Genomic DNA, 12,808 nt, shown 5'->3' on the forward strand with positions numbered 1-12,808 from the left:
TCCCCTGTTACTTTATTAAATTAACATTAAAACTTAATTTGAATATATTACATATATTTAAAACATGCATATATATGTAATAGGTTATAAGGTATAATATATACATATTTAATGTATGTATGTACTTACATATATATGAATGTATTTAAACATATTTTCCCAGTTTTACTGAGATACAGTTAACATATAACATTATATCCGTTTTAGGTACATACTCTGATGATCTGATGTGTGTGTGAAATGATGACCACAGTGACTTAACGTCCATCACTTCACACAGTATGCACTTCCTTGTGAGGAGCGCTCCAAAGATTGTTTCTCTAAGTAACTTTCAAATAGAAAGTCGTGTACACTGCCTCCCCAGAACTTATGTCATAACTAGAAGTTGGTTCCTTTGGACCCCCTTCAGCAGTTTGGCCCACCCCTTACTTCTGGCCACCACTCACTCATCTGTTCTCTGTATCTAGAAGTTCAGTTCTTTAAATTTATTTTTTAAATGTTTTTAACATTTATTTTTGAGAGCAAGGAGGAGGGGGACAGAGAGAGCATTGAGCAGGGGAGGGGCAGAGAGAGAGGGAGACACAGAATCCGAAGCAGGCTCCAGGTTCTGAGATGTCAGCACAGAGCCTGACGGAGACAGATGATATGGAGACATGAGGCTTGAACCCACGAACCATGAGATCATGAGCTGAGCTGAAGTCAGACACTTAACTGTCTTAGCCACCCAGGCACCCCGGTTGTGTCCATATCTTAACTATTGTGAATAAGGCTACAATGAAAATGAAGGTTCAGATATCTTTTTGAGATTGTGATTGTTTCCTTCAGATAAATACCCAAAAGTGGAGTTGCTGGATCATCTGTTAGTTCTACTGTTAATTTTTTAAGGACTTTCCATAGTGTTTTCCATAGTGGTTGCACCAATTTACATTGCCATAAAGCTAATTTTGCATACTCACATTTTAAATGTAAAATGATTTTTGCTTTTATTAAATTAGAATGTTAAGCACATTGCCAACATAAATTTCCTTCTGGAAAACAAGAAGCCAAACTGTTACCTTTTTAAAGCCTTCGTGTGTGTGTGTGTGTGTGTGTGTGTGTGTGTGTGTGTGTTTAAGTTATAACATGGAGTGGTTCCAAGATAGTAAAGGATGTCTTTTTTATGTACACAGGAATAGAGACCTGTACTAGTCTTTTTAGTTGTATTTTCTCCACAAACCTGTCATATTTAAATGTCCTAATGTAGCATTTTATGATATGTGCAGTAGAGTAGATAGCATAGGATTACCGGCTCTGTAAAGCAGAGGACTGCAAAAGATCAGAAGTGCTTTTGAGTTTATTAAAATAACTCCATTAATATAGCTCTAAGCTATGAACAAAACAATATCCTCTTGAATGGTAGTTCAGTTAGGTGGGTTTGTAACAGATCAAGCAACCCTTCCTAGGAAGTTTTTACTTATTGATACATTTAAACCTATTAGTTCTCGGGTTGGGGTGGGGGGCTGAGGTCCTAGGGGGTGATGTTAGGAAGCTATTTTCAAATCTTTGAAGTTATAGCAGTTTCTTGATAATTTGTTGGGACAAATCCCCAAGTCTTCAATGACAGCAAAAGCAATTGATTCCTCTGATTAATAGAGTAAAATATAAATGACCCCTTCAACGTCTAGAATGTTTATAAATATAGAACTAAAATTATTTGTGAAGCTATTGAAGTGAATTGTACTAAAATAAACTCAGTGTATTTCATTATTGTGAAGTGACATCTCAGGAGAGGGTTATGTTCTAAATTCAGTTTGAAAGGGAAATGAAATGCTATGTAGGTCAAAATTACTTTTAAAAATCTCACAAATTGCTCATAATTTACACAGTCTACAGGGAGTCAGATGTATTGCTTTTAAATGTGTTTAGAGCATTCTATTTCTATCACATTGGATACATTCATATCCTTTCCTAAAAACTCTACTTTATATTTTTTCACTTCCATTGTTGGGATAGATGACTGTTTATTCAGATAGGGACCCAGGTATACAAGTTGGCTTGTGTTTGGGGGCTCATTTGTATGAAAAGTACATCTGTTTCTTAGATGAAATTGCACTTAATCTCATGGGATGTTGGTATGGCAAGAGGTGACGGACCCCATAACTGACCAGGGGCTCAGCAGGCTCATGTCTCACTCTTCATATTCATTTCCAGGACGTTAAGGCACTGAGATAAATGGTGGATGGAGTTCTGTTCACTTCTTACACACTGCAGCCGTACGGTGTGCTCCTGCTGCAGCTAATATTAGCTCTGAACCCTCTGAGTGTGTGGTCGTGATGAATGAAGACAAGAATGAAATGTACCACACAGCAGGGAGATGTGAGACTGCACACACCGAGGACCCTTGGCATCAAACCATAGAGTAGAAGAAACAGGGGACCTTCAAAGTAGAAAATGAAGGGTCAGCCCCCTGCAGGAGACAGGTGTGCCTCTGAAGTGGCACTTTCTTTCACAATGTCATGATTGATGGCTATCTCTATGTTAGTGCAGCTCTTGATACATTTTCTGATATTGAACGAAAGCAAAATTTATTCTCAGATAACGTTAAAACTTCACATCATGGATACATCTATCAGTAACTGGTGTGGTCAATGATTAGCAGGTTTATATACTTGACTATTTCATTAATTTAAGAATCTAACATTGATTTTACCATTGTGTTCTTTAAATCCACCTTTTGATTCATAGTGTGGAGTCTTCTTTATCCACTGGTATCTGAGACCCACACCGACCTCTCCCAGTCATTCCTAGCCAATGATGCTTTTGCCAAGTATCATAAGAAAAAATTCATCACCTCATTTTTTATAGCTTTCCAACAATCACATCTCATTTCAGATTATACCTCATCCAGGGTCATCTTAATGCTCCTTTGTATTTCCAACAATGCCAGGCTTCTAACATCAGCAGACGCAAAAAGTCAAAATCTTTCTTTCCATCTTGTTTATAATGTGAATGTGTAAGCACATAAGTATTGGAACATTTTAAATATTTTATCCTTTTAGAACACTGAAAGCGCATGAGAAAATTGGGGGCAAAACAAGGCACCTCAGTGTTTTACAGAAAAAAATTACAGACTCTGAATGGCTTAATATTTTGTCTGTGATGAGCAGAAATTTGCATTCATGAGAAGACACAGCAAGCCGTTTCTCTACCAGCAAGCATAAAGCATTAAGGAGAGCTATCACCTGGGCTCTTTTTTGTAAACTGACTACAGAGCTGAAATTATTCATATTTTTGCCCTGAATCTGCTAGTGTCACAGCACAGTGGTTTAAGTTTGGCTTAACCGAAGTGTCCACTGTATTGTCACAGTACAACAGAATCAATTTTATTTTAGATGACTTCAATTTTTCTTTTCTCTAGATACGTACTTTTAGAAAGGCACTTCTTTTCTGCCACAGTCCCTTCTCATCTCTTTTTAACACTTGTTTTGGCTTAGAGTTACTTTTTGTTCTTAATTTTTTAAGTTTATTTATTTATGAAGAGATAGAGACAGTATGAGTTGGGGAGGGGCAGAGAGAGAGGGAGACCCAGAATCCGAAGCAGGCTCCAGGCTTCCAGCTGTCAGCACAGAGCCTGATGCAGGGCTCGAACCCATAGACCATGAGATCATGACCTGAGCAGAAGTCAGATGCCCAAACAACTGAGCCCCAGGTGCCCCTGGCTGCGAGTTACTTTAGTGAGGAAGTGCTTCTGAATATAAGTGATCAGCTGATACCACTTCCCTTAATATTAAGGAAAGGAAAAAAGAAGCTTTTGTTAAGATTCTTTAAAGAACATTTGCTTAGAATAAGAATTGATTCGGTAGTCACATGAGAAACAATTAGAAATCGGAAAAGTTTCACCAAAATGTTACATATTGTACTTGGAAGACTGAAAGGTCAAGGCCATATTGGTTCTTACACTTGCGTGAAGTCACTCTTGTAAAAGAAACTGTGACCCGAGGCCAAGCACACGCACACCCCATTCTTCAGGTCCACTGCTAACATCTCACAGAGAAATGCTTCTTCAAAATGGATCTTGGCCAGGGCTTCGCGGACTGAGATCCTTGTGTTTGCCAGTGTGATATTTGATCTCAGCCATGAGTTATGTCCTCTTCCAATGTCTGTGTTATCCATGCCAAATTGTGGGCCAGGAGGCCCACGTTTCCTCGCCACCCTCTGTGAACACCCATGTTTGCCTAGGGAGACAATACACCGGCCAGTGGAAAGACTGCAGAACTTGAGATCAGACTAACCCAGTTTTGAATCTCAGCTCTGCCTCTGTATTATCTTGTATAAGTTACTCAATGTCTGTGAGCTTCAGATTTTTCATCTGTAAATCAGGAGTAGGATGCTTATTTTTGCAGGGTTGTCATGAACACAAAATGAGATTAAAAATACAAAATTTAAAAATACAAAATGCTAAGTAAGACTGTGCCCGGCAGGCACATGGTAAGCACTCAAAACTGATGATTGGTATCAGTGTTACTATTAGGCCTGCAATAAAAACATTACCTCAAAGTCCTGTGCCCTCCCCAATGGTGACCATGAATAGAACTTCCAGAATGGTCTCAGCAACCCTCCACATCTACACTAAAAAAGCCAACCATTTTTGTCCATTTCTAAAATGACTTTAATCTCCTATAATATCCTTTTATTCATAGAGGCTGGTTTTCTAATTGTCTAGTGTGGAGAGTGAGTCTTGGAAATACATTTCACTATATTCTAGAGCAGGGCTATCTAGTAGAATTTTCTGTGATGGTGAAAATATGTTATACCTGCATGTCCAGTATGGCAGACAGAATCCATATTGAGTGCTTATCATGTGATTAATGCAAACGAGGAGCTAAACTTTTTATTTTTATTAAGTTAAATTTTAACAGCTACAGGTAGCTTCAGACACAACTTTGTTATGATTTGGTGAAATTGTTCTTAGGATCTGCAAGTTAACAGAAGTGTCAGCTGGCAAACACTAAATTTCCAGGGAGTACATTCTTTCCACCCATACAGAACTTGACAGAAACTATTCTCTCCCAAGTTATAGATTACTATGTCTCATTTTTCAGTATCATATACAACTTTACTTTCTAAATTTATTCCATGAATTTATCCATTGGTTTCTGAGTGATAAATTCATGCTGTCACGTTTCTTCAGCTTCAAAACCACAAGTTCTTTCTCACTTAACAAAAACTTTGGGTTCCGATCTTCTTACTGTTCTGTTTTTTTTTCTTTTGTCCCCATTCTCTTCATCAAAATACAAATCAGTTACCCTGTATTAAAAATTGTTACATGATTTTTAAGTCACATACGGTTTAGTAGCAGGAATAAATCACTCCCATTGGATTAAAATGGTTCATGTGTGCTACTTTATCTTTCCAGGTAAAGTTATCCTTCAGGATTACAGTGACGTAATTTTTCAGATGGATTTTACATTCATTTCTTTGGATATTTTTTCTTAGGAAATCAGGAAGAATACATACTAGAGCTTCTCCTAATGAAACTTTTTATTTGATTCTCCTTAATTTATATAAAAAAAGTTTTTTAATTATCAGAAATCCACAGTGCTTTTCAAATTGCAGGATCATGAAATCGATATTTTAGGTTGCAACCAAAAGTGTTTTTTTTTTTTTAAGAAGTGGATGGAATAAGGAGTAAGACACATCTGAGTGCTTCACACACCGTAAGGATTAATATTGTTTTATGAAATGTCTGTTACATTTAAATGTGTGTGTGAAAGTGTGCACGTTTCTGAATTGTGATGTAAAATGGATTTCTTACTCTGGTCTTATTTGAAAAGAAAAGAAACAAAAAAGATTGAAATCCATTGTTTACCATGGTATGGTATGGGGAGCAGTAATGTCAGAAGATCTGGCTCAGGGCTTAGATTTACTCTTTTGAACAATCATTCAATATCTTTGACCTCCAGTTTCTTTTTTGAATAAATAGGGACACCTTCCCTATATACTTCATGCAGTTGTTTTAAAGATTGAATAACATTTTAAGGTAATAGACACACCATAGACACATTTTAAGGTTGTAGCACACCATATTCCTTTAAAGTGGTTTGTCGATCATTTTCTATTGAAAAACCTCATGGCTTAACATAGCAATCATTTTTGTTCATTTTATGAATCATCAGGTCAACTGAGATTTGGCTGATCTAGGCTGCATTTGACTAGGTGGCTTTGCTTCATTATGAGTTGTGGGTTGTCTGGGCTGTGGTTTGAGTTTGGTTCTGCTCCACATGTATTTATTCTTCAGTCCAGGCAAAAAGGGTAGCAGCTGTCCAGGGCATGCTTTTCTAATGGAGAATCACCAGAATACAGAAGCAAAGCCAAAACACATAAACATATTTATAACTTTTGCTTATGTTATAGCCACAAAAATTTCATTGGCTAAGTGAAATCACGTGGCCAAGCCCAAAGTCATTAGGAAGAGATAGTGTATTCCATTCCCAGTGGAAGAGAGATAGGAGTGAAATTTTTCTGAACAATAATCTAAAGAGTCATATTACCCAAAAGCCATTTTTATTCACTACTTCATTCTGAATATGAAATGACATCCAGGTATCACCATGTATTTGAAGAAAGCCTCTAACACAGGGGATTGGCTAAAAATGGATGAACAGAAGAAAAGGAAATTGAAGCAATGTATTATGAGCAGAGGAGAATATTTAACATACTCTAATATTCTAACAAAGAGATGAGATATATCCATAAGATGATTAAAAGTTGCATGCTATATAAAACAGTGAAAACAAGGAATATCTTGTGGAAATGAAAAATGTGGTAGAAATCTTCATAAATTCAGTAGAAGCTTTGGAAGATGAAGTCAAGTGAATCTTCCAGAACTTAGAATCAAAAGATGAGATAGGAAACATAAGGAAATTAGATGAGAAATCCAACAGAGTCAAAAACCAATGTCTGGGAGTTCCAAGAAGAGAAAATATTAAAATGTATGACATCATAATATTTTAAAATAATCATACAAGAAAATTTACTAGACTAAGGGGGACAAGCCTCCAGATTGAAAAGGGCCTACTGAAAACCCAGCACAAAACATGAAAAAAGGCCATTCCAAGTCCAACACTGTAAAATTTCAAAATGCCAGGGAAAAAGAAATTATTATAAAAGCTTTCAGAAGCAAAAAAGCAAATTACAGACTAAGTGTTAGGAATCAGAATGACATAGAACTTTTCAATTGCAATATTATATTCTTTAAGACAGTGGAGTAACCCCTTAAAAATCTTGAGTAAAAATTAATTTTAACATAGATTTTTATACCTAGCCAAACTGCAAGTGTATAGATATAAAAATGGCATTTGCAGGCAGACAAATACTTTTTTAAAATGTATTATTCAGATACTCTTTCTTATGAAAGTTGCCTGAAGAATATACTTTAACTAAAAAAGGAAGCAAACTGGAAAACAGGTTGACTTACAACCTGGAAAACATGAAACTTTAATAGGAGCATGTCTAAGACTTGACCCAAGACTGAGATCAAGCAGGCCAGACATAAAGTACCAAGGAGGGTACATCTAGGGGAAAATTTTAAAAGGAACTGATAGTTTATCTGATGTGTTTTGTTATCTGAGAAAATAATATTGATGGGTATGTGACAGATCTTTTTGAATGTTGGAGAAAAAGCTATCAGTTATCTTGAAAAATAAGCTATTAAAAAGTAGGAAGTTAATTCCAGAAATAATAAAACATTATACAAAAAATTAATCAAAATAAGATATGAAGACACAGATCCAAAGAGTGGATCAGATGGGCCATTGTTGAATGGGCTCAGAGATGGTTGTAGGTAAGAGTGCGGGCACTGTCCTTCTTTGTTATGAGCAGTTCAGTCCTAGTTGACTTAAATTAGGTGAAGTACTCTGAGAGGAAAATTATAATAAGTAATAAAAATATAGTTACATATGTCTATAATTAAGGAAAAAACTCCTATACAACAGAAGATTATAGATAAACAGTAAAAAGTCTCCCTTTCGTTATATCCCATTCTTGGTATGATTCTCCTGAGGCAGCCTCTTAAAAAAATTTTTTTTTAATGTTTATTTTTGAGAGAGAGAGAGAGAGATAGAGCATGAGCAGGGGAGGGACAGAGAGAGAGGGAGACACAGAATCCAAAGCAGACTCCAGGCTCTGAGCTGTCAGCCCAGAGCCCGACGTGGGGTTCAAACTCACGAACTGTAAGATCATGACCTGAGCCGAACTTAAGCACTTAACCAACTGAGCCACCGAGGCAACCCTTGAGGTAGCCACTTTTAACAGTTTCTACTTTTAGTTGTTCTGGCAGTTATATTTATGATGGAAAGTACAGCAAGACCTTGTTTTGAAAGTAAAATTTGTTCTGGAAACATGCTTGTATATCAAAGCAAATTTCCCCCATAAGAAGTAATGCAAACTCAGATGATTCATTCTATAATCCAAAAATATTCATATAAAAATGATTACAATAATGTAACATAATATAAAATAATGAAGAAAAATAAATTAACCTCCACTTACCTTTGAAAACTCACTTGGCTGGTGTGAGAGAGACAAGATGTAGGATAACTATAACTATCACTAACGAACAGACCTTGACTACAGTGCAGTATTAATAAACTCTTGTCATATACTGTACTTAATGTAACTGGCAATAAAGCAGCAGAGGAAATGGTGTATGTCTGCAGGCAGCCTGACCTAGAATGAAGCAAAGCTTACTCTTGTATGGAAAAGCCAAGGACTGCCCATAGGTTGCTTTCAAGTGACAAAAAATACACCAGTGCCCGTTGTGAGCACCTTCCAATATTTTGAAATGTCACCGATTTCTGCCAGATGTCGTGGCCTGAGGCCGAACATCTAAGCATGGGAGCTGACCATACACAATCCCACAGAGAGAGAGAGAGAAAACTATTGGCTCGGTTGTGATCATGTGACATTCAGCATCACATACTACTCATGTTGCAAGACATCACTTGTTTATCAAGTTAAAATTTGTAGGAATGTTTGCTTGTCTTGCGGAAGACTCACAGAGCAAATAACTTGCAATCCAAGGTTTTATTGTGTATCTTTTGGTAAAGTGTAAGGCTATCTGGACTTGTCTCTGCCTGGTTAGCCAAGAGATGGCCGCATCAAGCTGCACTGTAGACACTGCAGGTTAATAGCGTGCTTTGGGAGTAACATACCACTGGTCTATGACTGTTGTTGGTCCTTCATCCCTGAACCACTGTATACAGCCAACGGAGCAGCACTGACCTAGTTGGGTGAGGCAAAGAGTTATCCTGCCAGTGGGAGCATGGCATTTCTGGCTAGAGAGTCCTCTTCTAACTGTTGGAGTTGGTGCCATGGCAGATTTTCCTGACTCAGGGAGTGAGTGTTGAGCCCGGGTCCAGCTGGTTACACTATTTGTTGATTTTGATTATCTGCACCAATAAACTTTTTTTCTGGCACAGATAATCAGAAGAAGGCAGTAATTTTCCATCTAGTGAACAAAACTGCTTTTTGCATTTTGAAATTATAATAGTTTTATTCAGCTTTCATCAGAATTATGGGAAACATTTTGTTGAATTAGTCTTTAGTCCACTGTCCTTAGGCAGATCATGTTTTCTACTTACCGCTGTGCTGTTCTTGAAAGATAGAGAAACAAACTCAGCAATAACAACACTAGCTGTCTTTTATTCAGCTCTTACTATGTGCTGGACACTCTGCTCACTACTCATCACCTCATTTAATCTTTATGATAGTGTTCAGAACTGGCTACAGCCATCACTTACATTTTAGACTGAACAATCTGATTAATAATCAAGTGACTCGTCCAAGGTCATAGGGCTGGAAAGTGCCAGAGCTGCGTCCAAAACAATGATTTGTATTGACTCTGGGGCCCATATTTTTATTGCGCTTGCCCAACTTCCAGTACAGCCTCTGACCCTATTACATGGGAAAGCCTGATTAGCAATGTGAGGTCACATATCTTATTATCGTTGCCTAGTGCTTATAAAAATTGTTGCATCTTTTCTTGTTAAGAAAGTTTTGGATTTTATACACTTTCGATTTCTGTATTTTTTTGGTATCCTCTCAACTCATAATTCTGGAGTCATCTTTGATGCCTCACGATAGCTTTCCTTTTATTTCCATATATTCACCATGTTCTCGCTATGTTTTCTCATATCCGGAATATTGCAACTATCTCTTCCTGGTCTGCCTTCTGCCAGTCTCTGCCACCTTAAACTGACCATAAACATTTCTCTGGTTGTTTTAAAGCTCAGCTTCTCTCATACTGAGTACCTTTTTAAACCATAAATATCTCTCCATTATCTATAAGAAAAATACAGCTTTAATTCATCTGGAGTTTAAGACCCTTCATAAGTGGTCTCATCTATCATTCCATTTCTCACTTGTCCTGCCCAAGTTAATTATCTCTAATCTGACCTACTGAAGCACAGATTCTCTCTACTACTCACTCGTTTCGTATGTGCTTTGTATTTTGATAGCTTTTTGTGTATGTAAATGTCTCATTTACCCATCTGAATTAACTCCTGAGTATAGAGATGGAAACTCTCTAAGTCCCCCATAATATTCAGTGTGGTTTCTTGCAGATAGCATTGTGTAAAAATTTAATGAGTAAATGTTTGAAGTTTTAAAAGTCAACATATAATCCCGATTCTATATGTTTACTTTTGTTAGTTTCATAAATGTTAGACAACTAAAACTTAATAGACATTCATGTTTTTTCATTTCTTTAATTATATTAAATTATGGGATTAGAAATAAAGCGGTATAGCTTTATCAGTTTGAAACTTTTAAAGAAACATCAGTTTCACTTAGTGTTCTAATCCGAAAGATATACAAAACCTACTCTGAATGAAAGTGATAGGTTCATTATTACATAGGTTTTTAAAAATAAAACAATATTTGAGAACTTGTTAAAAGTTGTTTTATTAATTGCTGGTAACGTATGGTTTTGATGGGGGTAAACTGGATGTTTACAGGGTGATAAATATCAAAAAACAAATCATTTAGTTTATCTTGCCTGATGCATTAAATGTCGTTGGAGCATACTGAGTAATGACATGAGGAAATTTGAAATGTACTTAAATACTAAGTTTAAAACACTTAGACATGGTCTTGTTTTCCAAAAGGAGATTGCGTTTTTGTGAATTAAAATTGCTTCTTGCTTTCTGTTGAATTTGAAAATGTTTCTACCTATTACTTTCCCCTTTCTTTGTTTTTCTGGCTTTAACAGTCTGAATATCTTTTTTTTAAATTTATAGATGTTGTATGATAAATAAATATTTCTCCTTTAATGTATGAACTATTTAAAACTGTATTCCATGTAAGGTATTTTTGCTTTGAAATATTTGAGTTTCAGTAAGATGAGGATAATTTCATCCTGAGACCAAAGAATAAACTATCATAGATTTTTATGTATTTTAGATGTTCATATTTATTAACTGTAGAGTGCTTTTGTTGCTTTTTAATGCAATTTTAGTGTAACATTATTTTAGCTCAGAAATCTTACTTACTCTAAAGGCTTGAAGGTTCTCAGGCTATATTTTTTCCTAAGAAGTATTTTTTTCCAAATAATATTGAGCATCATAATGATGCCTTCTTTTACAGCTCACATTTTCCAGAAGATATAACAATTTACCCTTCAATTTGGCTTTCAAAACATCCAAATGAAACCATAAATATACCTTTCAGAACAGAGTCACATATTTGAAGTAAATCACTGCATATATCTGATATAATCTCACAAACAAAAATGTTGTATTTTTACAGTGGTGATATTTTTAAGTCAATACTGTTTTTAAAGGGATTGAGCCTTAAGAATGAAAGTGCAGATTATCCATTTTGAGTACTCTCATTTAATCATTTCATTTCTGAAATTAGACTTCATCTTACGATCCAAAAAAACCTCACTAATGTGCATTTTTGGCTGGGTTAATTCCCTTTGTCATAAAATGGAAGCTAGCCTAAATTTTCTAATAATTTTTCATCCCATTAAAATTCATGGCAAAAATAAAAATGAGATAATTTTGAATTCAAGTGCATATAGTTTATATGGACGCTTTCCCCCCTCCCCTCCTCTCTACCTAAGGAAATAGAGAAATTGAGATTAGAAGTCAGTGAAAGCAAACAGCACTTGGAACGGGAGCAGCAGAAGGCAGCCGGGGCCAGAGAGGAGTGTCTGGAACTGACAGATCTGCTGAGCGAATCCCAGCACCAACTGCACCTCACCAGGTATTCCCTAATCCCATTACGCGCCAGAGCACCAATTCCATCCCGCTGATTTTTGCCACCGGCTTCCAAACAGTTGTTAGAGTTCATCTTAGTCATTCACTTCACACACAGCTTTCAGGCATATTAAGAGAAGTGGAGATGTGGTAAGCAAAACACCCAGACATGTGAATGATAAGTGTGGCAGGGAATTACTGATATATTACAAAACGTTTCATCAACAATGCTCAAATATTTAGGTGGTTCTCTATCAAGATGAGCAGTAAGACATGTGCCTCCTACCACCACCACTACCTTTTCAGTTAATTCTGTGTCTAATGAAAACATTGAACTGAAAGATCGGAGGAAATATATTTAGGAAAAGAATCAGATACTGTCAGTGATAAAAGAGACAAAGTAAAAGGCATCCTAAGATGCAAACGGAGATGTAACTGATACAACATAAGGAACTTGAGTCCTAAGGAGGCATAGAATTCGGAGACGAAATTGATTGACACTGTTCGTGTTCAGACTGTTGTTGTGACCGTGCCCTGCACTACTGTGGTCTCGAATTACATGACTTCTG

At 36.4% G+C, this 12,808-nt stretch overlaps 1 protein-coding gene across 3 annotated transcripts in view; it reads left to right on the forward strand.

Annotated features, from left to right (window-relative positions):
• The window catches only part of SDCCAG8 (serologically defined colon cancer antigen 8), a 253,258-nt gene that overhangs the window by 115,058 nt on the left and 125,392 nt on the right, over positions 1 to 12,808 (forward strand). For all 3 annotated transcript variants that reach the window (XM_029934840.1, XM_029934842.1, XM_029934841.1), the window contains exon 13: positions 12,104 to 12,246. In XM_029934840.1, the coding sequence (XP_029790700.1) occupies positions 12,104 to 12,246 (143 nt within the window). The remainder of the gene's footprint in view (positions 1 to 12,103; positions 12,247 to 12,808) is intronic.

The sequence above is a fragment of the Suricata suricatta genome, chromosome 3 (assembly GCF_006229205.1).
Source record: "Suricata suricatta isolate VVHF042 chromosome 3, meerkat_22Aug2017_6uvM2_HiC, whole genome shotgun sequence".
In the NCBI taxonomy this organism is placed as follows: Eukaryota; Metazoa; Chordata; class Mammalia; order Carnivora; family Herpestidae; genus Suricata; species Suricata suricatta.